We start from the raw sequence: 27,875 nt of genomic DNA, 5'->3' as shown, positions 1-27,875 counted from the left end.
AAATTTATTTGTTTCAAGACTTTTTCGATTTCTACTGTTAGCATTACATTCAAGACAGTTTCACATAACTGTGTTTTTCCCTTACAGATTTCCTAGGTTTTCTTAATTTCACAGAATTAAGAATTCTGTGAATTAATTGTAAAAATCAGCCGATTAGAATCAAAAGTCAGTTTTTTAAAGGGTTTAAAAGAAACTTTCCAAACTAGGAAAAGTGATTAACCCCGTTATTTTTTTAAATATATAATTTTATATATTTAAATTTGCTTTTTCAGGGACAAGACGTAAAACAGCAGCTGTGTTTCCATTCAATTATCGTGTAAATTTTGAGTAAAATAATAAAAAAGAAAGTAAAAAAATTGTGTTTCCATCTACTGATTTGGCCACATAAAACGTAATTTCGTAAGATGATGACGCTGTATGGCTTGTAATAAACCGGAAGTGGAGGTTGCTAACTAGCATGGACCGCATGCTAGGGAAATGGAGGGAGTCGTCCCCTCCAAACCAGAGGTCTGGACTTTTACATTTTTTCAAGTTTCGTGCAGCTGTTAAGGCACAGATTGAGCAGTGGATTGTTCAGTTTACTACGTCGGAACTTTTCGGCAAATCTGTTTCAATCTGCTTTTAAGCGCATTTATTCTTTTTGGGAAATGCCACAAACCACCTCAAGAGGGCGTAAAACTTTTTAAAACTTTCGGAGCCTTCACTACGTCAGGTACGTCGGCATGTAAAAATACACAGAAACATCTAGAATTAGAATAACACCTCAAGATAAGCAAGATGTTGACCTGTACAAAGACTATAATGAAAAAAGTTATTTAAAATGGAAAAAAGGAAAAATTAAATAAAACAAAGTAACAGTAAATAATAAGTAATAAGTGTTAGCTGCTGTACCAGTTTTAGTGTTAACATGTTTGTCTCTGTTTGAGCCATTTCTTCTTTACATGAGATGTAAAAGTTTTAAGGCTAGTCAATTGTTTGATTACTGGTGGCAAAATGTTCCACATATGTTCTCCTTTAAATGAGAAACATGGTGATCTAAATTATGTTCCACATCCTACTGAGTTGTAGTCTTTGTTTCCAGCTCTCCTTGTTCTGACTCCTGCTGTGGGGTGTTAAAACCATCTAATAATCTCTAGGGCAAGGTTATTGATACATTTAAAAGTCAATTTTATAAGACAAATTAAGAAAACTATCGCAACCTAAGAGATTTTCTGGATCCTCCTCCACTGGCTTTTGATCTAAAACAACCTCTAAGGAAATGCCCTTTTACAGCATTTAGCTTTACCATGATCCAATGTTTCATCAAAACTTGTACTTATTTGCACAAAATGTTCTTTGAGTTATTTTTGTCTTTTGTTGTTTTAAATTCAAATCTGAATGCTGCTTTTGTTTTTGTTTCCCATAAGAAGTGCTGTTGGCTCAGTAATAAGGGACATAAACACTGATGAAGGTATTGCTGACAATAACTTTAAATACTCATTTTTTTCTTTCTCATAGAAAGTATAGTTTGCGGAATACTCCTGTTATTATATGTGTCTATTATATGTGTCTCTTTAACTTTTCATGGTATCGTTTTTGTTTTTGTTTTTTTAAAAGACACCTTCTCTTATCTGCCTATGGGCAGTGGGCTAGAGCTATGTCCCTTTCAGCTATGTCCTTTTCCGGAAGGAAGTCACTTAAGAAGCTGCTCCACTATTCCTTTGTTTTTCTTCTTTTGAGCAAAAGTTTGTTTTTGGTGCAGAATGGACCTACCTTCATATGGGTTAGCAACAGAAGCTACTCAGTGGCAAAAACAATCGTTGTTCAGCTAACTGGTGATAAATTTGTACTTACCAATGATATCTACACTAAAGAGCTAGCAAGCTAGCAGGAGAATATTACCATCCAGTTAGCCTCAGCCGCCTCAAGTCGTAGGACACAATGTCTGAGTGTAACTCAACCTTTTACCTGACAGAAAAGCTTTGCGAGAAAAAAAACATATGAGATTAAATAGTTCTTCCCCCAACACAATTTAAGGCCGGTCATGCATGTAAACTCCATTTAGTTTTTTATGAATTTAAGACTTAAAAAAATAAAAAAATAAATAGGTCTTCTTTGGCTCAGACAGCCTTTATTTGAGAGGAGTTAGACAGAAAAATGTGTAATGAAAGAGGAGGAAGACATGTGGCAAAGGTCATCAGACTGTGAATCAAACCTACAACTTCGAATTTAAGACTTTTTAAGGATGTGCAGACACTAAGCTTGAATGGTGAATGCTGCGAGTTTTTGGGGACGTCCCCGTTGCCTGTATTAGATCACTTGTCAGCAGCTTGCATCAAATAATCAACTGAATTTCCACTGTATTGCAATATAATTAGGAATACAGTGAAATGGAACCATATATATTCAAACCTATATCTGAATATATGACTGGATTATATTGGATAAATCTGAACCGAATTTAGATGAAAATGGATGCCATATACAGTATTTGAATATGAATGTCACTCTGGTGGTGTGTTGTGCTCTGAGAGAACAGTGATGAATCTGTTTCATATTCAGATCTAAAACAGATCATCTTTTTGGAGGATTTGAAAAACCATAAGTGAGCATAGCAGCACACGTTTTATTGTTTACACATGTGCAAAACACTGCTTTATTCAAAGCGGACATAAATGGAAAGCCACAGCTGCAAAGTATTTGTACAAAAAAAGTAGGCAAAAATAATCAAATCTGTTTATAAACAATTTACAAAATATAATAAACTTTATATAAAAATGTATATATTCATCTATGTTATTTAACAGAATCTTTTTTTTCCAGCAAAATAACCGGTGCTATTTTGCGTGAAGCTGTCCTTTACATTCACTTGTTGCACATTACAGACATCCTTTATTGCCAAAGTGTCCATTCAGTGAGGTAGAAATGTTCATGTTTTTCTGTTCCTTTTGGTTGTTCTCATGAAAAACCGGAAGTTGGATCAGCTAGGAGCTCATCCTACGTTGTGAGATGGCATCAGTTCTACGGCCGTCAAACGGCTGCTCATACACACGGCCGCTCTGCTCCAATGAGTCCTTGATGCTCTGCTCGAGGTCCGAGTCAATATCCAAAGCAGTGTAAGGATTCTCGTGAAGAGTTATCCCATGATATGTGATTGACGGTGGGATGTATAGATCCTTGTGGGGAGTCCAAGGAGCTTTCCCAAATGTACCTGCGGGAAAACATGTTTAAAAGTCATTCTACTGCCTAAGCAAAATCAAGTCCGGATAAAAAGATTGGTTAATCGACAACTTACCCATGAAAGTGTTGTAGGGAGGGACACATTTATGAGGTTTTCCACAATCGAAAGCATCTTCCTCATCCGCCGTGGTCTGCCGGTCCCTCTGCTGAGGCGCAGGGTCTTGATTTAGGCTGGTGTTTGGAAGCTGCATCACCAGAGAGGGCGGGCACACGTCATAATGCTCTGATGGCAAGATGTCCATCGTTTTGGGTTTGGTCAGGCTGCCGCTATAGGACTCCATGCCAACCGGCTTTTGGTCAATTGAAAAACCTGAGGGTGAAAAGGCAGAGACTATATTAATTAGTTTTCTGGAACTTAAAGTGGCAATACTATGCAGGGTTTCTCCCAGAAAACTTGCTAAGACCAGTGGCGTCGAGGCGGTCCACCGTGTTTTTGTATTAAAAGATGTTAAGTTGACAGGAAATGTAAAAGTATTACTGTGTAATTATATGTTATGGGAAAACATCTCCAGTGAAATGCTATTTAAACCCACAACTAGTCTAAAAACAACAAATTTGCACTTCTCTTTAATCCAAATTAAGTCAGCGGCTCCATCAGGCCCCCAAGGCCTTCAGGGGCCCTATAAACGCTAATATTTTAAAACAGACCACAGATACATAAATGTAACACTTGTTTATTGAGATTATCAATGTTGTTAAATTTGATTCAATTGTTCAGGCATACATGATTTAAAAGATTTTAAATTGTTTAACATTTAAATGCAAAATTTTAAGGTGCTGGCAAGTTTACTTTGTACAACTTCAAAGAACAATATTCATAGTTGGATTGTTTTGTTACCATAGCAACAATCTGATGCTGTGAGTTTAATCTTTGAATTTACAAATACAAATTAGTAAACTGTAATTGTAAGTTATTGCTTTTTAGGCTGGCCAATTAAACTACTCCCTTCTCCCATATTTCACTAAATCTAACACAGAAGCTGTTAGAGGTGCTGATATTTTTAGGAACAAAAGGGGCCTCTAAGTCAAAGTCTGCTACAGGCCTCATACAGCCTTGGACTGGCCCTGCATGATGAGTTAAATCTGCTGCAGAGATGCGCAACAAACTGGAGATTTAATTCACTGCTGCTAATGTGGCTTGAGTAGCTCTTCCATTTCGTGTCTGTTGAGTTTTTAAGCGTCACAGAAACAATTCTGATTGGTCGAGTTTATGGGATAGTTTCTCTAGATTTCCGTGCAGCCGCGCGCTTTAACTACAGGTAGACAACGCATTTGATATGGTTTGATGCATTGTGTAACCGAAAAATAAGACAAAATAATATAAAATCAGCGTGATGCGTGACTCCGAGGAGAGCGCGAAAGCTCCTCACGGGCTGAACCTGCATGATGAGGTTAGCGCTGCTTGTTATCCACAAACGTTCCGGCCAACCGTAACCACAGACAGAAACTTTACAGGGACTACAGGCACAGAGCCACACGCTGGGCTCTGCGTCTGTAGTTCCTGTAAAGTTTGTCAGACAGACACAGAGATGTATATAATTGTTCATTCACAAAGATAAATCATTCTCACCACTCCATAACGCGCACCTCTGAATTCGCTACAAGTTATTCCTGCAGTTCACATTAAGCTGCACAACCAGAGCTAACGCAGCTGGTTTTAAACTCTTACCTAGAGTTCTCCAAAGAATCATAATTCCTCACAGTACAGTAAGTTGATGTAAATATCCATACAGGTCAGCCTGTGTCCCGTTTGAGTGAAAGGAGGTGCACGCGATCCTGCTGAGGTAAAGCAGTGGCAGTGCGCGAGGCAAAGCGCAGAGGCGCCAGCTGTGTGGTTGATCCGCACGCTTTCGGGTTTAAATGCATAAACTATAAACCTATCTATTATAAACCTATCATTTAGGAATAAATCTGCTCTGCTAGTGAAATGCTAAGAGCAACAGGGACGCTTCTTTGCAGCCTGGCTTTAAAAAAAAGCAATTTTTAAATTAAAAAAAATTTTTTTTCCTAGAAACGTAAACAAGCAACGCTTAGCCTGGTGGCGGGGCTAGTAAAGCATGGCGGGCCGCCAGGCTTATAATACACTGGGGAAACCCTGCTATGTACCTTGCGAATGCACATAATTCTGCTGCCATTTTATAGCTCAATTAAGTAACTACAGTTGTTAAAAAAAGCTATATATCAAATATGTAATTTATGTAATTTTACACCATGAAATTGGGTCTCTTTCTCTTTAAAAGCTCCTGCTCTTTCTGAAACTCCGCCTTCAGGAAGTCATCATAACATGGCTCCTCTATTAACCCTTTACCAATGTTTTTACTAGCATTACTCTGAGAAGTAGTTCCTATATTGAGCTTTGCAGATGCACACTTCCATCAGGTGTTTGCTAATTACTGCTGGCTAGTCTGAAGTAGCAGAGTGGGGGAGCCTCAGTAGACTGGAAACAAGGTGCAGCTCCAACGAAGAGATGCACCTTGAAGGAGGCGGTGGTTCACATGGATGTCCACATGGGAGATCGAAGTATTTCTCAAATGAGTGAAAGAATTAAGGCAACACTCCAAGTATGTTCTTGATGAAGAAATAGCATTGTCAAATGATGTAAAGTAAAAGAAAAGTCAATACAAAGTCATAACACGACCCTTTTAAAAATCCTTCTGGAACCGGATCAAGACTTGTACCAACCTGCGAAGACTTCGGATGGGTCACTGGGATATATGGTATCGCGACAAAGCAGCGAGCCAATCGGGCCTTGGTAGTGGCAAAGCAAAGGATCGATGGCTGCTTCCATATCAGCTTCACTTCCTGTATCCAGCTGACAAAGACCTACCAAGGGTAAAAGGGGAATAATGTTACTTAAACCTTACAATTTATTTCAATACGTTTAGCTTTAAAGTCAAAGAAGAAAAGGCCAGAGTTGGTACCGTTCATGTCTTTGGTCTGCAGGTAGAAACCACTGTAGGATGATGCTATGTACTGATGGCTGCTACCACTTTCAGACGGGATGTAGGCATCCTGTCGGTCCGCTAGTGTTCCCTGGGAGGAGAGGTAGCTGGGAATATCCGCAGGTAGGTTGGTCTCATCTGGAGAACAAGGTTACGTTTTAATACAAGATTAGATGCTTGGACAATCTGAAAAACCAAGTGACCTCTGACCTGTATTGGTGACGCTACAGTCCTCGTTCCGCCGGCGGGTGTGGTAGATGATGACCACCCAGACCAAAGAAGTTCCAACTACGCAGCAAACCACCGCGATGATGACAATCCCAACTGTTGTCCAGCCATCATCATCTGCCCCTGATCCGCTCCCCATGACGTTCCCTGTGCCACTCTGCACTCCGGAGTCACAATTGGGGTTCGGTAGGACTGCCAGGCGAACATGCCCCCTCTCCGTGCCCAGGGCGTTCGACATCTCGCAAGTGTACTTTCCTGCATCCACCTCAGCAGCATCAACCACAATGAGGAGCTGGTTGGCAGCGGCAAAGAAGTGGCGTTCTGTCACCACTAGGGGACTGTCGTCTTTGGTCCAGTTCAGTCTAGGAGGAGGGCTTCCACCGGCGATGCACTGGAGGACGGCTGTCTCGCCCTTGGCCACTGTCCGATCCGTGAGAGGGCGCAGGAAATAGGGCGTTTCTGTAAGAAATACAGGAAAAGCTTTGGCAATACTGTGAAAAACGACGGAATAGTAAAGGTCTAGTAGGTGTAAGGTAACTTTCTCACCAAGAACAGTTAGAGTTGCATTTGCTGAAATAACTCCGGCTGTGTTCTGAGCCGTGCAGCTGTATACACCAATGTCTTCTGTCTTGACACCCGTAATGAAGAAAACGTCATCCTCGGGCATGACGTGCATGCGACGTTCACGAGCGGCAGGAAAGTCAGTGCCTCCATCTTTCTGCCAGGCAATCTGAGGGGATGGGCGACCCTCAGCTGCGCATTCCAGCCTAGCCATCGCTCCTGCCCGGATCGTCAAGTCCATTGGCATTTTGGTGAAAGAGGGAAGTACTGAAAAAGCAAAACAGTTTAAGATTTGGAGTTGAGGGTCTGGTGAGATGTGCCTAACAATTTAGCACACCCCGAACTTACTGTTCACTGTGAGCCGGGCCTTAGAGGAATATGACGACCCAAAGTGGTTAGAGATGACGCACTGGTACTTCCCCTCGTTGGAGAAGTCCACATTCCGCAGCTGCAGAGTGGTGGTGTACTCTGTGACTTCCGTCTCACTTCCCGCATCACCCTGCACTCTTAGGTGGGCCTGGTTGTGGATCTCAGCATCGTTCAGGACTTCGTTGTCTTTCTTCCAGGCAAAGGTCATGGGGGAGTCGCTGGAGCTCGCAGCAGAGCAGACAAACGTCACGGTGGCTCCTTTGAGGGCCGACTGGGTCTCTGGCTGCACCGTTATCTTGGGCTTTGGGAAGTCATCTGGACGAACAAGAACAAACCTCAACATGTATGCAGATGACACACAAACTAGTACATTTTAACATTTAGTGGCCTTGGAAGAGAAATACCCAATTTAAACGGCTTTTGTGTATCAGGAATGAATGCACTTACCACACACAAACTCCTCCTGGCGTACCAAGAACACACTCCTGCCCTTCAGCATCTGTGGGTGGGCGCAGCTGGCATTGACGCAGGGCAGGAAGCTTTGCTTTTCTACCCAGATGGGAAGCCACTTCAGCTGGCAGTCACACAGGAGACTGGAGGTATTCAGACGCCTACCAGGAGGAGAAGGTATCAGAAATGCTTTTGGTTTAGCACATGCTTCATGAATCCATAAGTTAATGTTCTAACAGAGAAAACAAGATGTTTAAGAAGTGGAGTTGAGGAGGACTTTTTTTTTTCTGTTAAGTATTTGAATTAAGATATTTATTTTAAAAAATAGGGAAAAAAAAGACTAACTTATTGTTACTGCCTCACTTTAAATGACACTAAATCTTTACTGCTCTATGTAGGTTTGGCTTCATTAATTACTTCAAGGAGGTCTTGAATCAGTTAGCCCATTGTCAGAATAATGAGACAGAGAGGTTATTTTCACTTTCCTCCAATGGAAGTTCTAGTTCCTGACAGAAGTGGTGGCCTATTTCGCACATAGCAGAATACCTGGGAAAACAAACGGTATGTGTTTTGGTCGCTCCAAAACTCCGTTTAATATCACTAAAACAATCGTTTACAACAAAGTCCGACCAAGGTGGAGATTTGAGAAAACTATTTGTGTTTGTGTTTACATGGGAAAATGAGGATTTAAGGTTCCTGCATTTCAGTATGTAATAAATAATGTGCCGATATATTCAGACATTGCTTTCACGTAATTCCTAGTCAATATGGTCTTGTTTTATTTTTTTTTCTAACACACTATTTAAAAATAGTTCAACCCATATATTTGTTCACACAAGTGAACCTCTTGGCAAGTCATCGTTGTTTTGAAGCAATCTGATTGGCTGACTTTGCGCTACAGTGCCCCCTATGGGTTTGGTTTGGCATGTTTAAAACAGTGCTCAGGGGCGGATTTGTGCAGGTTCATGCAATTGAAAACTTTTCTGAAACCAAATGTGTGTGTACGAAATAATTTTTTAAACAATAAGGGGGAAATATTTGTTTTAATACAGGCCAGGCTGCATGTGTACACAGACAAAAGCTTTGTGATGGCCACTATGAAACGTTGAGTTTGTAACTAATTTAGCGCAATGCTTACGGTCATTGTTCATTAGGGTTAGGATTCTTGGCTGATATGTTGAGATGTCACTTCAGTATTTTCACAGATTTTCACAGATATTCTGTAACATGGCATGTATTTTACAGATATGAAGGTGTTTTCAGGTTGATCAATTTTGTTTAAAATAATAATTATGGTCAAACACCTCCACTTTAGTTTCATCAGACCACAGGACATGTCTCCAGAAATAAAAGTCGTCATATTTGGAATTATTTGTAAACCATATTCAGATTTTTTTTTCATGCTTTTGAAGCTATGGCTTCTTCCTTGCAGAGCGGCCTTTCAGTCCGTCACAGTGCAGGCCATGTTTAACTAGATAATGAAGAAAATAGAACCAGAATAATTTTGGTAATCCTAACTGACCTTAAAAAGGGAAAAGTTTAGTTGGATTTAATGTCAGAGACTAAAAAAAATACCTTTTTACATGTATAATTATTGTGTTTCAGCTGTACTGATGAACATAGTTAGAAAACTGCAATGTTGTAGAATTACAAAGAACATTTGAAGATATCATCAAACTATTCAATGATGTTTGGAGTCGATATTAATAAGAAAGTCAGCGGTGTGTGGTGCCGACACTTACAGCTCCTGAAGGTTTTTCATCTGGGAGAAGGCGTTAGCTTGGATGGACATGATGCCGTTATTGCTCAGATCTCTATGCAGAGAGGAAAAAATAAGAAAAAACAAAGACAAGGCATCAGCACTGATAAGGTCCTCAGAGAGATTTTTTGCAGACATCAGATGTTAGGAGAGCAGAGATTTTTACAATCTTCAATCACGAGAAAGAGTGAGAGAGAAAAAAACAATAAAACTCTGGGCAACAGATCGCATTGTTAATCAAACGAGATCTGACTCTGAACTGCTTTGAGCTCTGGCATTGGTTCTAATTAGAATCAAATGCAGTTGTTGAAAAGTCATACACACACACACACACACACACACACACACACACACACACACACACACACACACACACACACACACACACACACACACACACACACGTTGTCTCCACTTTGTCTCTCTTTGTGATCAATATAGTTTTGGCTCACATGTAAGGGTACTAATGGCAGCTTTTTTTTTTCTTGACTCCACATCAAAGCAGAGGAAAAGGAGAAGACGGTCTGGATGCATGGCTCAAACAAACACCCTTTTATCATTCGGCCCGCTTTGTTTACGGGTCGGACTTTTGAAAACAATCAGTGAAACACCAGGCCGACTCACAGGTGCTGCAGCTCATCCAGGCCTGAGAAGGATTTTTTGGTCACCGAGCGAATCTGGTTCCCCTGCAGGAACCTGGAAGAATGGAAACAAAGGCTGCATCAGACGACAAGATCTTAGGTTTTATTAAGGCAATTTGGCCCACCAGACACAACTGACTTACAGCGTTTTCATCTTTTCAAGAGCAGAAAACGGCCCATTCATGTCTTCAATAGTCCAGGAGATTTCATTATTCTGGAGATCCCTTTAAGAGAGATTACAATGTAAGAAAAAATCCACAATCAAACATGGAATTTATGCTCCAAATGATCCTTAAACCAGAAATCCCTTTCTGGTCTTTTTGGCACCTATTAATTTACTTGCCCCCTTTATTTGGGGGGCTGGGGAGGGGGGGGACAAGATGGGTGAGATTCTGTTGTTTTGTCATATGTAAAATAAGCTTTTTCATGAACCCACTGACTATATTTCCCTGGAAGACCTTTTTAATTATAAACTGGAGCTGCTAAATAAAGCGTCTCAACAGGAAGTAAAACCCAGTCTATGCATGAAGGTCATTTCCCAGCTACTTTTACAGATACTGTTCTAACAATTGGTGGAAAAGATAAACCTACTATAAAAATCACTGTTTGGTGGGATTTTTATATTAACTTAGCAATAAGTCCAAAATGAGTGACCAAATAATGTGATGCTAGCAGGGAAACAAAACACTCAACACTCGTTTATCCGCTTAGCTGCGTCATTTTTTTCCTTTCTCTTACTACGACTTTCTACATAAAAATAAGACTTTTTACCCAATGTTAAACAGTCAGACGTTGGATTTTGTAATTACAACCACAGTGGCCACATATTCTAACCAGCTGATGTTTCTGTGAAATGTTTTCAGCAAGGAAAACTCAAACGCTTTCTCTCTCTGCTATCCACAGAAAGAAAATGACATCTAGATCACCAAAAGCCTAGAATTTTCCAGAGGAAAAAAAAATGCTTCCTTTGATCCTTTAGCAGCTTTATTGCCTTCAAACAGTTATTTTCCTCCTCGGCATGCTTGGCTGTGGCTGGTTGAAATTGAGGAAGGGTGTGAGTGTGTGCTTTCATGTCGGTGTGTGTAGGGGGAGGCCGGGGACTGTTGAAGCCCTGAAGCAGTCCTTGTCCACCTAGATGCACACCTGCCCTGCGATGACCTCAGCAGCGTCGCTCACATTTGGTTGTAGTTAGTCTCCGCTACGGGAAATGTTACTGAGCCTTTCTGTGGGAACAGGGGAGGTGGGGGGGATGGGTGGATGCGGTGTGGGAGAGCAATTTGGACAGAGGAAAGGATGGTGTGGGGAGGAGTGTGTGTGTGTGTGTGTGTGTGTGTGTGTGTGTGTGTGTGTGTGTGTGAGGGGGGGTTACTGAGGTTGCGGTTGTGCCTGTCTGAGTTCTTTTTTTTTTGTGTGTGTGCACAAACACATCAAGACAATAATCTACTTCACATCCCCAAAGCAATTCAGACGCAATATTTTCACTCCAGTACCAGAGTTAGCTAAAAGCTAAGGATAGCATGGATTGTCCTTTTTTGTTTTTTTCTTTTAACCATTCAGACTACCAACAGGAAAAATGTCACCAACTGACCAAGGAAATAATGTACCTCGCAATACTTTTGAGAGGTGACGCAAAAGAAAAAAAAAAAAAATCCTCCGTGTTTCCCAGAGGCCTCCGTACACACTCAGTGGTGACATTTACAATTCGTTCTTTTGTAACTCGAACTCAACTCACAGCATCTGCAGGTTGGAGAGGCCGCGGAACGCTCCGCCGGCGATGAAGCTCACGCGATTGTTTCCCACATGGAGCTCGTCCAGCAGGCTGAGGCCGTCGAAGCTGGACTCCTCCAGCCTGGACAGGTGATTCGAGGACAAGTTGCTGCAGGGCGGGGAAAAAAAAAACATCAAGGAAGGTTAGCACAGCAACACACCCCTAATATCCATGCAGCAATATAAACAAAAGTGTGGCATTTGTATATATTAATGTCCCCAGAGTCGATACTTTTAGATCCAATTACGGCAAAGAGTCTTTTTTTCTGGTGTTATTTTGTTCTGGGAAAAAGTTTCCTTCCAGTTCACAGTTACAGACACTTTCATGTTGGTCAATTGCACAAAATTCCATTAATATATATTGAATGTTTGTGGTTCTGACGTAATCAAAACCAATATGTGCACTGCTTTGGCTAAGTTGTGGGAGAATGTAGTTAAAAAATAGAGGACAACCTTTTTTTTGTTCCAAAGTAGAACAAATCAGATGGCTGGACATATTCCCGGCTCACCAGCAACTTGTTTATGAGATAAGAGCAAAACCCGAAGCTAATGAGTCCAAAAGCATCCTGGACTTTGCGAACATTAAGACGGCCACTGATGGAAAAAGCCATAACAAAGAATCTGCTCCCAGAGAAAAGCAGGAGATACCGGTGGTAAAATAACAATGAATAAAACCGACAAACTTTAAATGTATCACTATATTTACCTCAAAAATGTAAATTATGACACAATCACTTTTTTTCTAACGTGTTATTGTTACAAAAAAAAAATCAACACACACTCCCACATCGGACCATTTCCCATGGAAGAGAAATGGCTTAAGACGCTGTTTTTTTGTCCTCCAGACCTGTAAGTGGCACTAAATTTGGAGTACAGGACATGAGCACAAAGCCTCGACACCAAACCGTTTGATGAGGAAAGAAGACGCTGATGGATAGCAGCCATCAGTCTTAAGGACCTGCAGCCTGAGTTTTTGTGGATTAGCAGTGAACAACTTTTACCAGATAAGAAGATTAATGTTCATACACTTCATAAGCAAGTAAGATTAGTAAGACAGTCAAATATTACAGTATGGAGAAGGTACATCTCTAATCATTAGTAACCACGGACAGAATGTCTCAACATCAAGTAGCCTAGCGTGTATGAAAAAAACTGGTTAGCATGTAGACTTTTGGATGCTCCGGTGTAAGGGGAAATACAGTTTATAACCCAGTGGTATAAATCACGAGTTGTGAATTCAGACAAAGTCAGCGGTACGGTTCACTTTCTAAGCTAGCTATTCCCAACTTTTGTAAACAATCTATAGCCATCTGTCTGTCATTAGAAGGACTTTTAACCGTAGGAACGGTTCATTGGTATGAAAACCAAACGTATGGAAGGTTTTGTACACCTTGACACTGGTAACCGCAGCCCATTGTCTTCAAGGTGCTGTTTGGTTCTGAGTCCAAACTACACAATAAACATCAACTATTTCTACACAGGGTCCCCAGCTGGTCAGCAGTGCTAAAGAAAACTCCAGTCGATTTCTCTTTCATCTCATTAAAAGCTAAATTTTCAAAACCTTATTAATCCTCAAAACTGTTAGCCAGTCCTTGCCTACCAGGAGCTAACGTGTATGGTTTGAGAAATGATTGAAGTCTGTGTAAAACTAAAAATCCCAAAGTCTCATGAGACATAAAAGCAGAACAGAAAAGGTGGGGTGTGTAGTAACTTGGCAGAGCTTTAACACTGGCACTGATCCGCAGAGCAACAGAGACTCTGCTTTGTCTGGTTGGTGGCGGGAGGAACTGAAGTGTAAGCAAAGCAGAGGAGGGGAGGCGGAGCGGCACGTAGGAGTGTCGGGGGTTCAGATGGCGAATGGAATATGGGGAGGGGAAGGAGTCCAGAGAGAGGGAAAAAATATGGACTCACAGCTTGCCGAGTTTCTGGCAACACTTCCAGGTTTCAGGCTGGATCCTGCTGATGGTGTTGTGTTCGAGGTGGAGCTGCTGCAGAGCCCCCAGGCCGTACAGCCAGCCTTTGCTCACCTCCGTCAAGTTGTTAAAGCCCAGCTGCCTGCAGACAATGCAAACATGGCATCACTTCACACAACAGCTGGGGAAGTTTGAAGGAAATCATCTTGGCGCACGCTGATCATAAGGTGAACTTACAGGACTTCCATGTTGCTAAGGCCAAAGAAGGCCCCGTCCATCAGCCCAGAGAGGCGGTTCCTCTGCAGCTTCAGCGAGCGGAGGGTGGGCAGGTCTTGGAAAGTCAAGCCCTCCACCCGGCGAATCTGGTTTCTGCTCAAATCCCTGGGGGAAAAAAAATGCAGTGCTTCAATCAGAAGGAGCCAACAGGTGCAACGATCAAACACGCAACTTTGGTAGGACCGCAGAGCTTACAGATGCTGCAGGTTGGGCAGCTGGAAGAACCTGGCCGGGATGTTGGAGATCCGGTTGTGGCTGAGCTCAAGAATCTGCAGAGTGCTGGCCAGGTTGGTGGACCAGCCCGACTCCAGAGACGAGATGCGATTGTTGCAGAGGAACCTGAAGGATTTTGGAGGAACTTGCTGAAACGTGCTGTTCATTTAACATCATGTTACACCAACAAATCTCAGTGCATAGTTGTGAAGTGGAAGAGTCTTACAAAAGAACCAAACGCTGCATCAGTTCTCTTCTACTTCATTTAATGCCACAACTACTTTTGTCTTAAATCAATTGAAATCCTAATATACTACCTTAAATATTTTGGTTGAAATATGGAAAAATATGGAAAAAAAAAAGAGAAAGTTCAGGCCATGTAAGAAGAATAAAACTCACAAGTTCTTGAGAGGCAGAGCCGGGAAGGAGCTGGACTTTATTTCCACTATTTTGTTGTTGCTGAGGTCGAGCGTTTCCAGGGAGGCGAAGGGTCCGAGCCGCTCCTCCGAGATCCCACTGATCCTGTTGTTTGCTCTGAAAATACAGACACCGTTGCTCCTATAAATTGCAGGAATGCTTCGTATCTGGCCAGTGGCGCAAAACGGTGTCATGTTCCCAAATATGCAAACAGTGAAGACTGTAAATTCCTCTCCAGTCTGGAAAAAAAAGTCAAACATCTCATGAAACCTACCACCCAACATGAAACTCTCTGACATGCCTTTTTTTTTCCTTCTCCAAGCTGATGCTGCTTGCATATATTATAACAGGAAGCTAATTGTTGAACATGACTAATGTCGCTGTTCAGACCCTCAGGTTTAGCGACGTGTTATTTTGTTTATAAGGTAATTACGAACAAGGTATTTAAAAAAGTTACCCGCCAATTACTTGGCTGATGAATGCCATTCCCTCAGTGAAAGCATGCCTCGGCAGAGGCCAGCAATTTCCTGAGCTGCACGCCTCCTAAATTGCAGTGCAGGGACTGCTTAGTTATAAACAGAGCTGTACAGTGCCGTCTTTGTGTGTGGGGATTCAGCAGCGGAGTGGACGGGAGGGAGAGAGTCCCTCTGATGCACCAGACTGCAGTCCTTGTCTCCGCTGCTCAGTGCTTAGCACGGTTTAGGGGTTTGGGGGAACCATTTTTAAAAGATTCACTTTTAAAAATGGTGACATTTACTGGAATTTGTACATCATCAGAAAAATCAGCTCTAAGCAACAATAATCTGGTCTTGATGTGGATAGTGAGTTCAGACAGCAGATGCACCTTAGGCACAGCTGTCAAGTCTCCCGTTTTGGTCGAGAAACTGCCCCTTTTTTATCCCCCTTTCCTGCCGTATCGTTATTTTCCACTTCTTTTTAAAACTGGAAAAGGCAGAAATTATTCTTATCCCTAAAACTGCTGGTGCTGGTAACTGACACAAGCCTTTCTCTGAAACGTTCTGCAGCCGTAGTCCAACACAATAAAAGACCTTTTTGTAGGGAGAATCACAGAGGGGTCTCCACGCAGCACAACCCTCAGCTCTCAGACTAAAGTGTATCTCAGTTTTCATGTTCTCCTGACTGGTCACTGAGACAAGCAGGAGAAGAATTAGGTTTGCTACCTGAAGCTTAACTAGTTCTTCCAGCTTTTACCAGAGGGAAACTAGATAAGCAGAGGCTGTGAATGATTGGAACAGAGATGTTGTTCATAATCGTTCAGGGTTTACGTCCCAGATTCTCATTTGTTATACAAGCACGATTGGGTTCCCTCAAGCTGCTACCTGCCAGACTCTACCAGCACTCTGGGCCCTCAACCAGACCCCACAAACCGTCAAACTATGCAAAATCGTGAGAGCCTTTCCCAAACGCTGTTGTTGTTGACATGTGTTTTCAGTAAAGCCATGTCCACTAAGCAGCAAATAATTTTAATAGAGTACGCTTTTCAAACGGAAAGTAGCTTTTTTTTTTTCTTCTTCCTTTAAACCGTCTCACTCGTGGTGTGTCTGGGTTTGTGTGTGTGTGTGTGTGTGCATGTGTGTGTGTCTGTGTGGCATTTCCTATTGGAAAAAGAACAGAGTTTTCAAGCGCAATCTGATGACTCCCTCTCACAGCCGTGGCGCCGGTAATGAAAACCAGCGCTGCATTCATTGTTGAGACGCCATATTAAACTTGTCAGATATCTTACACACACGAGACTCTGCGTTTTAGCTCATTGGCTGGCCTAGCTAAAGAAACTTTCTAAGAGTATGAGGGGCTGCTTATTGTCTTGAATCTTCAAACTGACTGATGAAAACTCCTGGGTTTTCTTACAGACTTCTTATCACACACATATTTTATAGAAACGTCACAAAAGATTGTTATGATACTTGTTTTGGTTTCTAATTCTCCTTTTCAGCAAAGTCCTGAAAAGGCATTTCATCTTGGCTGATGAGATGCCAAGAAGTTCAGCCCCTTGTAGACCTAATCTAACCTGGTATCTCTACGGTCATTTGTTGAACCTTTCTGGAACACAGGGGATTTGGTGGGGGGCTGGAAGAGGGGGTCTACCCCCCCACCCCCCTCCATAAATTCCAAGGAAATTGTTCAATTAATTAAGATGATCACGACTCAATTACTACCAGCTGCAGGGTTATTGCCGTTTGTTTTTACTCTAAGCTGCGAGGTCAAAGAAGTCGGCGAGAGCTGCCGCTATGTCTGACTGGCTGTTTGAATAAGTGGTATTTGATACCCTGAGGTCCTTTTTTTTCCCCTTTACAACCCTCCCAACTTGGAGAAACTGAAGGAGAGAGAGAAATTCTGGAAAAATGTTCCACTGGTGGAAAAAGAAGACGACGAAAAAAGAAATCACACCGAACTGCTAAATGTTAGGGGGGAAGAGGTGATAGCTAATGAAGATAGCATGTGAAAGCAAACAAGGTGAAGTTTAGTTCTTGTCCCAGTTTGTTCAAACACAAACCAATAAAATGAATATGTATTTAAATTTTGAGTTTGGACAAAAATAAGTGGGTCAAGAGCACTTTGGTATGTAGCATATGGTTTGCCTTAATTAAGAGAAACGGATAAAAAAAAGTCTCCTCTCCCACTTACTGCTGTGGTAGAAGTAACTTACTTTATGTAAATCTGTCAGATTATTATTTAAATTTACTTTATGTAAATTTAAATAATAAATTACATAAAGTTTTGGTTTGACCATCACTGCATGAAAACCTTCATTTTTTCCAAACTGCAGAGTTTAATGATAGTTTTGTTCTGGTGTCACGTTTTAAAGTTGCACTACAGAACATTGCACTGTACACTTAGTTCCGCACAAAAACCTCCTGCATGTGTCGGTACAAACAACCATTACAGCCCTCACAGAAACTCCCACAACTACAGGATGTCTGATGGACAATTAGCCATTACAAAGCATTATGGGATACATGGTGTAATCGGTGTGGCATACTGGCACCCCATAATAACAATATATGTTTTGTTTGTAGGCCAGATGAGGCTTGCACCGCTTTAACTTGACATATCTAAGCTACTTCCATTTCTGTTATATTTCTTCTTTTTTCCAATCCCAAATTATGTCTAAATTGTGTAAAACTTTGAAAAGAGATACATAGTGCTGAGATAAGATAATATATTTTAGGCATTTAAATAATCTAATAGAGTTCACTTCAACTGAAGCCAGACAGAAGATTGTAGGCGGACCAGAGTCCGATTACGCTTTCACACATCCTCAAACGAACCGGACTAGAATTCGGTGAAAGCGGATTAAACAGGGCTGGTGTGAACGCAGTCTCAGAGGACTCTTCCATTTCATCAGCTCCAAGAATAATCTGTAGCAAATGCTCTGTGTTTTCAGCCAACATAAAGACCATGAGCTCATTATGGCCTTCACAAATTCTTTGTCAAATCTGAAAATCAGAAACCCTTCCAGGTAAGCAGCTGTAAGGGTGTAAATGCAACATCATTTTTGATGTTCTTAGAAGTTTTTTTTGTATCATTGAAGGTGACAATTATGTTTTACTTTTGCACTTAAGTACAAATTTTTTGCTTTTACTTAACAGATTTTAGTCAGTATTCTTACCTTTAGCAGAGTCACTTTTAACACAAGTCTCCACACCTCTACTTAAGTAACAGGGGTACTTTTGCCACACACATTCATACATCGTAACACACCTTGGGATGTCGGCGCCTTGCCACGTCGACATGTCAGAAGAGAAAACTGGAATTGAACTCACAACTTTCTGATTACAAGACGGCTCTTTGCTCACGTCAGTGGTCCACTCTCTGAGTGACTGTGCCCAGCAATCCACTCTTTTCCATCTTCAAGAGGAAGTGGAGTCCTGCATATCGCCTATTTTTGAGTGAATGACCGGACCTCGGGCATGGGGAAAACTAAAAGATTTTTTCTAATTGGAATTTTGCCCGATAACATAATACTGTTGTATATTATGTTACTGTAGGGAAATCATGAAATTCAGAGGTGTAGAGCTTTAGTCACTTGGTGTGCTCATTAAAATGCTAAAACTCCTTTATGACCATTAAGGGAAAGGCATACCTTTTCACTTGAAGTACTTTAATGTATCTGAGCCACTTCGCCAAATTAGAAGCCAAGCAAGGATTCAAATGTAACCCAAACCCATATTAAAAGTTCCACATCCCTGTTGGAAGAACACTGTTGGAGGCTTTCGAATGGCAATCCAGCTCATGTTTCTTTTCTTCTTGAAATTAATTGTCGCTGGAGGTGAGATTTCTTTCTGAAAACTACAAGCAAATTGACTGACTGACTGACTGACTGACTGACTGACTGTGGCGGCTTGCGGCTGTTGCCGACTGTCGTGTCGGGGCTTGATGAGGAATACGCCTCATCTAGCAACATCTACATTCCTCCGCAACAACTTCACACTGGGTAGTTTTGAGAAATGCGCCACAGACCAAATGAAAATTGTTGAGGTTTCACAGACTAATATCTGGTGTGATTCTGAAAGCACGTCTTACAAAACAAGATTCCAGACGATTACGAGCTCACAGTTTGCAAGGGATAAAATATGACAAGTCAAGAGGCTTTCTTTTTGTCTGAAAGCTGATCTCTGGTACTTCTCCTCTGAAAGAGTGGAACTAAATTGATGCTGAAGTCTCTTTCCAGACAGAAGAAAAATGTTTCCATTCGTCCTGGTGACATTTGTCTGCAAACACTTGGCCGGTCTGGGAACTAGCCCAGTCAGTTGGGTTTGGCTGAGCTGGGAGAAACAACTTCCCAACTCATGAGTTTAACCAACTGTAATAGTTCTGGCAGAGAATGATCATCAAAACCAGGATGAGGCGACAATAGACAAATGTAACAGTTAACCAAAAGCCTTTACTTACAGAATGAGAGTTGTGATGTTTGAAGCAGAAGGACCCAGATCTGGTATTGCCTCCAGTTTGTTGTGATTCAGCTTTCTGTCGAAGTAAGAAAACCACTAGATTTAGTACATCGAAGGATGGAAAAGACTATTATTAACCTGGGTAAACACTGAGAGCACCAGTGTTTTAATTGTCTTACACTTACAGTTCCTTTAAATGCGGCAGTCTGGAAAACAAATTCCCGTCGAGTACTTGCAATTTGTTATGGCTCAAGTCCCTGTGAAAGGAGGAAGAAGTAAACATCAACACACTGCACTTTTCACAAGCTCCAATCTTCCATAATGACCTGCAGAAAACATTACCAGCTTTCTGCCTTACTAACAGGCACAAGCTGGGTACTGGAATCGAGGTACACCAAAGTTCAAAACCAACAAAATTCTCCATTCTATGGTCTAAAGTTCTGTGAAAAAGATGGCGCATCGTCCATTGTGTTTTACACATTTAGATTGTTGCTAATATCATGGTTTACCAATGTGCAAGGACTGGTTAGAGGCATCAGTTTACAGTCCTGCAGTCTAAAGTCATTTTAGTGGCTGTTTCCATTTAATTCTCACATGAATTTTGAGCGAACTTTTAAAATGTCGCAAAGAAATATGAGCCGTGTTTCTGTCTACTGGTTTGGAGCAAATCAACCAGGCACCGCAAGGTGTAATCTCATCAGATGTTGACGCTACGCATGGCTGCAATAAACAGGAAACAGAGGTCAGAGGTTACTAACTAGCATAGAGCACAAATCTCAGAAAATCTCAGAGAGTGGTTTTTGGAAAAGTGTTGTAGAGCAGACTGTAATTTTTCCGTCATGTCAACTAACTATTGGTGATGTTACAAGCTTTCAAGAGACATAGAGAAAAAAATGCAATGCTAATGATTCTAACTGTAGGAACAGCTAATCAGTCATGCGAGGTAAATGTTTGCTAAGTCAGAACGTATCCGGAAAATCTGTTTCTGTCTCCCCTTTACTGCATTAGCTTTTCAAAACCCACCTCAGCCAGAAGGCGATCGCAAAAAACACAAACACAGCCTGGCGAAGATGAATCAGCCGAGTAAATTCATGTTAATCTACATGGAGTCTAACGAGAAAAAGGTTGAATAATTTGGTAAATTTACTGGATGTTTGTTACACACATTTAATTTAGTCTATGTGTCGGAATGAAAAATAATTAAAAAAAATGTTTTAAGATTATTAAGAGAGATGGACCAGTCAGGTTAATCCAGGTTGTTACTGATCTCTGGGTTTCTTTGAGGCCCGACCTCCTGACCTCTTGACCTCCTGACTGTAGATTCTTTGAGCGATTGTAATTTGGAATCAGGCAGGAAATTACAGAATTACAAGACAATTCCCATTTATGCATCAAAGCACATGCAGAATTACATTTTCTGCTGGTTGATGAGATCACCGATCAGTGCTGATAACTGTAATAATCAATACGTTGGTTGTCAGCAGCAGGAATAACTGCTGAAGTTCCTGCTTTTAGAAATGCACCAATTATATATTTCATTAAATCTTTTGGAAAATATTCTGACACCATCCTATTTTCCTCATAATTATTGCACTGTAATAAACTGAGTGACACTGACTTGTAAGCCCACACAGACTGTGTATTGTGTGTCCGTGTATCCGATGCTGTGTTTTGCTTTTGTCTGAGTCATGTTCGTATTTGGGCTGCACTCGGCCCGGCCCGGTCTGGCCTGGTCCTGGGCTTGGCTGCAGCTTGGCTTTGGGTTGTGCTCTTGTGTCTGCTGTCTGTTTTTGAAAATGAGCCTTAAAACCAGCAGCAGAACTCTGGCAAGCGGAGCCTCATGCACCATAAAGCGGCAGCGTTACTGGCACTGCTGCACACGATCAACGCTGTGGTGCCAGACACTTCTTCTTCTTCTTCGTCTTCTTCTTCTTCTTCTTTTCATACCTCCTTCATCTGGAATCCATCAAGAAACTCTTATAGGAGGGGAGCGCAGTGGGGGGACCTAACAACTACTAATGTGTTTGTAATGCTGGGAAAAGCGAGAGGAACGCCTTTTGTACCTCTGAGACAACCTGCTGGATTTTCTGGGTCTGTTTTGAAGGTTTCATGAACACATCAGGCAGAGTTTTCCTTACTCTGTGGGAACAAACCCCCACCACTCACCCCTCAGTTCCCTCCTCTTTTTCTCTCCATGTCCCAACGATAAGTTGTTGTTGTTGTCGCCCCGGCACTGGAGGTGTCCTATCACGCTCCAAAGATAAACCTTGAGCAGACCCTACACTTCCATTTCCCTCACAAAGAAAGCTCTGAGTGAAGAAAGATAACACGAAGCCTGGCGTACAGGCTGCGACCTGCATCTGCTGCCCCGCTGGAAGCAGACTGCGCCACTTCCTTATCTGGCACCGCAAACTGCTTCTCTTTAAGCTGAAAGAGCGTGTCGTTACCGTTCACACTGAGAGACACTGGCAGTGGAGGAGGTTACGTGTTTGTTTCTCGTTTGACGGAAAAATAAATCTGAATGCAATCACGTTACGGGAAAAAAAAAAAAAAAAAAAAAAACCTGGCCCGTTTCTGCCAGAACAAAATGACATCAGTCTGTCCTTGCAGCCAGTTGTTGTTTGATGCTCAACGGTGTTTGTGTGATTTTGAAAGGGCGGGGCTGCATCGCTAATAAAATCCTGCAGTGGGAGGAGCTTAGGACGACCTCCCAGGAGTTCTGTACTTGATCTTTTATGAAGTGTGAAACATCCTGATGAAAGACGAGCAATAAAGTTTGCCACGATATTTTGTGGTATTTATTGTGGTTAGGGATGCACTGATATGAAAATTTGGTCCGATATCTTTAGGTGTTATGGCAAATAACTGATATTGACCAATATCTTATACGATATATATATATCTACCCTTTCTACCCTTTCTACAGTGAAAAAACAATCACAGCACTGACATCACTTCAGCTAAGCAATCCAGAACAACATTGAAATAATAATCGATTGTTAATATCGGTTCAATTTTACCTGTCGGAATGATAACGTAAAAAATTACAAGATTGATGCCAACATGCTGCGCATCTCTTATTGTGCTGAGAGTGAAAACAGCTTCTTGTTTACCAGGTTGTCAGGTTAATGATGGCCGTCTCTGAGTGCCACAGTTATGAAAGCTTCACAAACAAATGCGGTTCTTTAAAAAACATACCAATTTTTAACTGGGTTTCTTTAACACACCGCTGGTGTAAAAATAATAATAATACATTTTATCACTAAACCTCGCTCAGGAACTGCACTAAATCATATTTTAGAATTTTATGAAATTTTGCTGACTCTCTCTTGGAACCAACAGTGGAAAAAAAACAACAACAATTTTGACATTGCTGTCAGAATTGGACTTTTTAGTTGTCAAGATAAATCAAAATTCTAATCCTGATGAGAATTTTTTTTCACAATAATGAGAAACATTATAATTAATGCCCATCCTCAGTCCATGGAACTTAGATCGATAGAAGTTTGTCATTTTTTAATAAAAATAACACCTTCAGGTATAATTTAGATAAATTGTAGCTTTTGAATTTGATCCATTACCTAAAACCAATGAAGTAGTAAATTTGAACTATTGTTGGCTGTAATCCTGGTAGAAATATTTGTTATTTACACTTTTTTTAAAATTTGCTGTATATTTGTTTTTTTTTTAATAAGTATTCGTATTGACAAATGTTTCTTTTATGTGTGCAAATTATAAATGCTCCACACTCTGGAGCAGGACTCCAGCATGCATGCAGCCAGAAACCAGTCATGGACTAAATCATTCCTTGGTTGCTCCTTGTTTTTCCTCCATGATTATATTTGTAGGGTTTTCTACTTTTGCTCATATCAATGCCAGAGAAAAAGGGCAGAGAAGTTTTGTTCTTTTGGCAGCTTGATTGGGAATGTTAATGCCTTAAATATTATGTTCTAACTTTCTCCAGTTTTTGGCTGCGGTGCGGTACACCACCTGGGGTAAGATGCCAACAGTAGAAGAACATTGGCTTGAATGAGCAACTTGGCATTTTGTGAAACAATGACTGCCAACCTTTCGCTCCGTCTTGTTGATGAGCGCTACTTTTTACTTGTAGTACTTGGTAGATTGATTGTAACAATTTTAAAATAGCTCCAGGATCTTTTGCTACATCAACATTTTGTACAATTGCAGGTTTATCCTGCTCAGTCAGTTCTGTTTGTTCAGCTGAATGTAGAACACTTTAAACATTGAATATTCAATCGCAACACAAACAGGGTTTTTACAAATCAAATACATGGAGTAACAAAAAGTAGGGATGCCCGATGTACCGGCATTAACACCAGTATTGGTCAGTTTTAGTCCTTAACAACCGATGCTTATGTCCATCTTAATCCCGTTTGTGTTTCTGGTGGTCATGGGGACATTGTCCTGTATTTAACTGGAGTAGAGAAGCAATGTCAGAGGTGTTATTTGTTTAATTGTGTCCAAAGGACCGGGAAACGTAAATATCAGTTTTCAGCTACAATAGAAATATTAATATCAGATATCTATATCACCCAATATTTTCTAAGTCCCTAACTAAAAGATAATTTTCTGCTGTTAACATATGATAGTCTAGATGATAATATCTAGGCTATCATCTCATCTAGTGATAGTCTAGATGATAATATCTAGGCTATCATCTCATCTAGTGATAGCCTAGATGCTATTAGTATTTTACATGGCTTTAGCTTTTTAGCTAACTCTTGCTAAAGCGCTGCTGTTAAAATTTTTGAGACACTCATGTTTTTGTATTGGAGCCTCTAGCAGGAAATGTTGGACACAGCAGGGCAGTCGCACATTCCCAATGGTTAGCTAGACAATGTAGAACAATATTATAAATATCTATATAACCATAAAAACTGATGTCTTAGTCCAACTAATAACACTGTCCTATTAGTTTGCCACTTGAACTTTTTCACCTTGGTAGTTTTGGTCGTTTTGGTAAAAATCATTGCATTCTATGGCAAGATGTTTCCACCTGCGTTAATTCAAACGGGCCACAGACTGACTTTAGGATTTTATTTTATTTTATAATCATTCTACTGAAATTTGCTGTGGTTTTATAACTCTAATGATCTACCAGCAGAAGGTTGATGGTCAAAGTGGTTTGGTCTGTTCAGAGCCTTCGGGTGCTAATTTGTCATATTTTGTAAGAGTCATTCAGACCAAGCGAGGATTAAATTTAAAGCAATTAGTGATGGACAATAAATCGGCACTAACATCGGTAGCGGGGAATATTAGTCATTTTTACCATGCCTGTACCAGTCTGATAAATAAAACGGGGTTGATATTAACAACTGATATTTATTTCTGTTAATATCTGATATTGAGATCAGCCATATCAGTCCATCCCTAAAAGTAATATAAAAGTATTTTATATTACTTTTATAAAATAAAAGTATATATCATATAATGATTTTTCTTTTTTTTTTGCATTGTATCATTGTAATAACATAAACACTTTAGCTAATTTCTTTCTGTACTGAAACGATTTTAGACATTTTTTTTCCTCCCTTTTCAAACTGTAATTTGAAAACATGTCTCTGTTTTTGTTGGCTTAATCTTCATCCTCTTTTTCCCTATCAGTGTGAGTTTTCTGCAGCCCAGCGCTACACGCTCCTCCCTAATCAGTACCACTGCTGGCCCCGGTGTTGCTAATTCAGCAGAAATAATGGGGTGCTGGAAAACAAAGAGTCGGGCGGTTTAAGGGGTTTAAGATGTGCTGGAGAGCCACTTGTAAATTAGCATGCCAGAGTGAAAAGAATTTTTCCCCCTGAGTGGAACTTTACCCCCCCCCCCCTCCTTTTTTCTCAATTTTCTTTGGAAGGCCAGTTTTTGTTTTTTTCTTTTTTTTTGGTTGTGAGGCGCAGGCTGGGTCTGTTTTCTCTGGCAAGTCACAAGTTTCCAGAGCAGCAGAAGAGAAAAACTGAATTTCAGCAGGCGCTGAGTCAAGTGCTAAATCCTAACACAGCCCCATAAAACAAAACAAAAAAAAAAATCACCAAGGATAATTATCTGTAAAGTAGAAGACAGAGAGGAATATGAGTTTAGAGCTGAGGCTGTGGCTCCAGGAGACTGGAGGCCGGACTCAGCCTGTGGAGCCAGTGGAAAAAAACACACAAGACGAGACGGTGGAACTTCGGGAAAAAGTTCAACTCTGCAGATTTAGGCTTGAATTGTTTTGAAGGCACGGCGTCGCACTGAGGCGACCCAATCACTGCAGACTTACTCCACTGTAAAACATCACAAACACAGCAGCAGCTTTGTTTCAATTACTTCTAAAGGGAGGGATCAGGTAGTTGATTGTTACTGTAATTACAACCGCTGCCACAACAAAGGCCTGCCAGGAGGAGAGAAAAATAACCTGACTTTAGATAAAACTAGGAATGCACCAATCACACTTCACCTGGCTGATGCCAATATTCTGCAGGTTTGTAGATTAGAGTAGTTTCAAATAAAAAACGACCAAACAAAATGCAAGATTATTCCCATTTCTGCATTAAAGCAAAAGGTCCCTAAACTTTTTCTGCGGAAAACTGGCTGATTCTGATCCCTGATTGGTGAATCTGTAGGTCCATCCAACATTTCCAATGTCCACCTGACTAATTAGTGCATCTCTGGAAATGGAGCCAGTTTTGACCTGTAGGCGATTGATCAATGCTGCTTTTGAAAAATCTGACAACTTCGATCTCTGGGTGAGTGATCGGTGCATTTATGAAAAATCCGTCCATTTATTTCTCAGGATGAATGATTGAAAAACTGAGACAACTCTGATCACTGAGTAAACGACATGCAAGATAATAATAATAATAATAATAATAATTTTTATTTATAGGCGCCTTTCTGGACACCCCAAGATCTGTCTGTAATGACACACAATCAAAGAGTTTTTTTTTGTGTGTGGTTATAACAGTATTCAAGTTGACTTTTTATAAATATTGGTATCTTTAAACCATAAACCATAGTAAAAAAATAAAAAATAAAAATAAGGGATTTTGTCGACACGACTGAATTCTGTGATTTCTTACTCTTTTCCTTTTTGTACTACACTGAGCGCACAAACCATTCATGGTCATAAATGATAGGAACAAAGTTTCCACAGAAAACAGAAAAGCTCTCTTCACGAGGACTCACAGCTGAACTGTCCACTCCGGGATCGTGTCTGGAATTCGGCCCCTTTTCACCCGACCGCAGTCCACAAGTTCCCCAAAACACAGGCAGGGAGGGGGGCACGTCCCAGCGTGGGCCCCCGATCCACGCTCCAGTCCCACAAACAGCAGAAAAAACACAGCAAACCTCACCAGACTGCGAGGCTGCGGAGAGGAAGGCATTTTTCTTCCACACGGGCGATCGCACCTCAGTGTTTTTTTTTTTTTTGTTTTTTTAATCTTCGGATGCAGCCGATCCAAAGTGCGAAATCTTCAGTCCAAAAATGAAATAAACCACCTTGCCCCCCCAAAAAAACTAATCCTTTTATCCACCAGCTCGATGTTTATATCCAATCCCTTCCTCCTGTTCGGATCGTATCTGTGAGGAAGAAAAGCAAAGCGTTCCTTTCTAACTTTCCCATTCCAGTGTGGAAAGTTTTTGGTGCCGTGCTCTGCGCCGCTTCTGTCGGGGCAACTCGTCCTGTGCGGGATCCCCACAGCGCCGCATGAGCACACACCAGAGGTATGCGTGGGGCGGGGACCACAGGGGCGCATGGGAAATGGAGTCCGTTCAGCTGCTGGCTTTAAATCCAACATAATAGGTGGAATTTCTCTCCTTTTTTTTTTTACATGAGTTGTGTAATATTTATGACTGAGGTTTTCATTATTAAATTTACAATTATTAGAAGTAGTTTTGTGGTAGGTTTAGAAGATGTAATAAATAAATGTTCTGAATTTCCAAATTCGGAATAATTACTGAGCTGTACTTCCCAATCCATCCATCCATCCATCCATCCATCCATCCATCCATCCATCCATCCATCCATCCATCCATCCATCCATCCATTTTCTTTACACCCTTGTCCCTTAGTGGGGTCAGGAGGGCTGCTGGTGCCAAAATCCAATCTGCCAGACAAAAAGAGAAAATTTACACCAAAACATGCTTGGAAATGATACGCATGTCTCACATTGATACCATCTTAATAATAATAATAATAATAATAATAAAAATAATAGTCA

At 41.0% G+C, this 27,875-nt stretch overlaps 1 protein-coding gene across 1 annotated transcript; it reads right to left on the bottom strand.

The window, feature by feature from the left end:
- Positions 1-2,469: 2,469 nt before the first annotated feature.
- lrig3 (leucine-rich repeats and immunoglobulin-like domains 3) lies at positions 2,470-27,355 on the bottom strand. The gene is made up of 19 exons (XM_007573085.2): positions 26,842-27,355; positions 19,854-19,925; positions 19,670-19,744; positions 14,738-14,872; positions 14,321-14,464; positions 14,087-14,230; positions 13,848-13,991; positions 11,902-12,045; positions 10,313-10,393; positions 10,153-10,224; positions 9,512-9,583; positions 7,767-7,930; positions 7,299-7,634; positions 6,936-7,217; positions 6,372-6,848; positions 6,141-6,299; positions 5,902-6,042; positions 3,275-3,529; positions 2,470-3,190 (listed from the first exon to the last, which is right to left on the bottom strand). Exons 1-19 carry the CDS (start codon positions 27,036-27,038, stop codon positions 2,964-2,966), a joined length of 3,321 nt encoding a protein of 1,106 aa, XP_007573147.1. The 5' UTR covers positions 27,039-27,355; the 3' UTR covers positions 2,470-2,963.
- Between the last annotated feature and the right edge of the window lie 520 nt (positions 27,356-27,875).

Source organism: Poecilia formosa, unplaced genomic scaffold, assembly GCF_000485575.1.
Source record: "Poecilia formosa unplaced genomic scaffold, Poecilia_formosa-5.1.2 Scaffold318, whole genome shotgun sequence".
NCBI classification, from domain to species: Eukaryota; Metazoa; Chordata; class Actinopteri; order Cyprinodontiformes; family Poeciliidae; genus Poecilia; species Poecilia formosa.
The sequence above is the reverse complement of the archived record's forward strand: the minus strand, read 5'-3'. Positions and strand labels throughout refer to the sequence as shown.

What these genes read in the sequence shown, in the direction of transcription:
- lrig3 (XM_007573085.2), bottom strand. Translation starts at nt 27,038, where the DNA reads ATGCCTTCCTCTCCGCAGCCTCGCAGTCTGGTGAGGTTTGCTGTGTTT. An exon ending in CCGGAGTGGACAGTTCAGCT is followed by an intron (nt 19,926 to 26,841) that starts GTGAGTCCTCGT and finishes CTCCTTTCACAG; the next exon opens with GGACTTGAGCCATAACAAAT. An exon ending in GCAGACCAAAGACATGAACG is followed by an intron (nt 6,043 to 6,140) that starts GTACCAACTCTG and finishes TACCCTTGGTAG; the next exon opens with GTCTTTGTCAGCTGGATACA.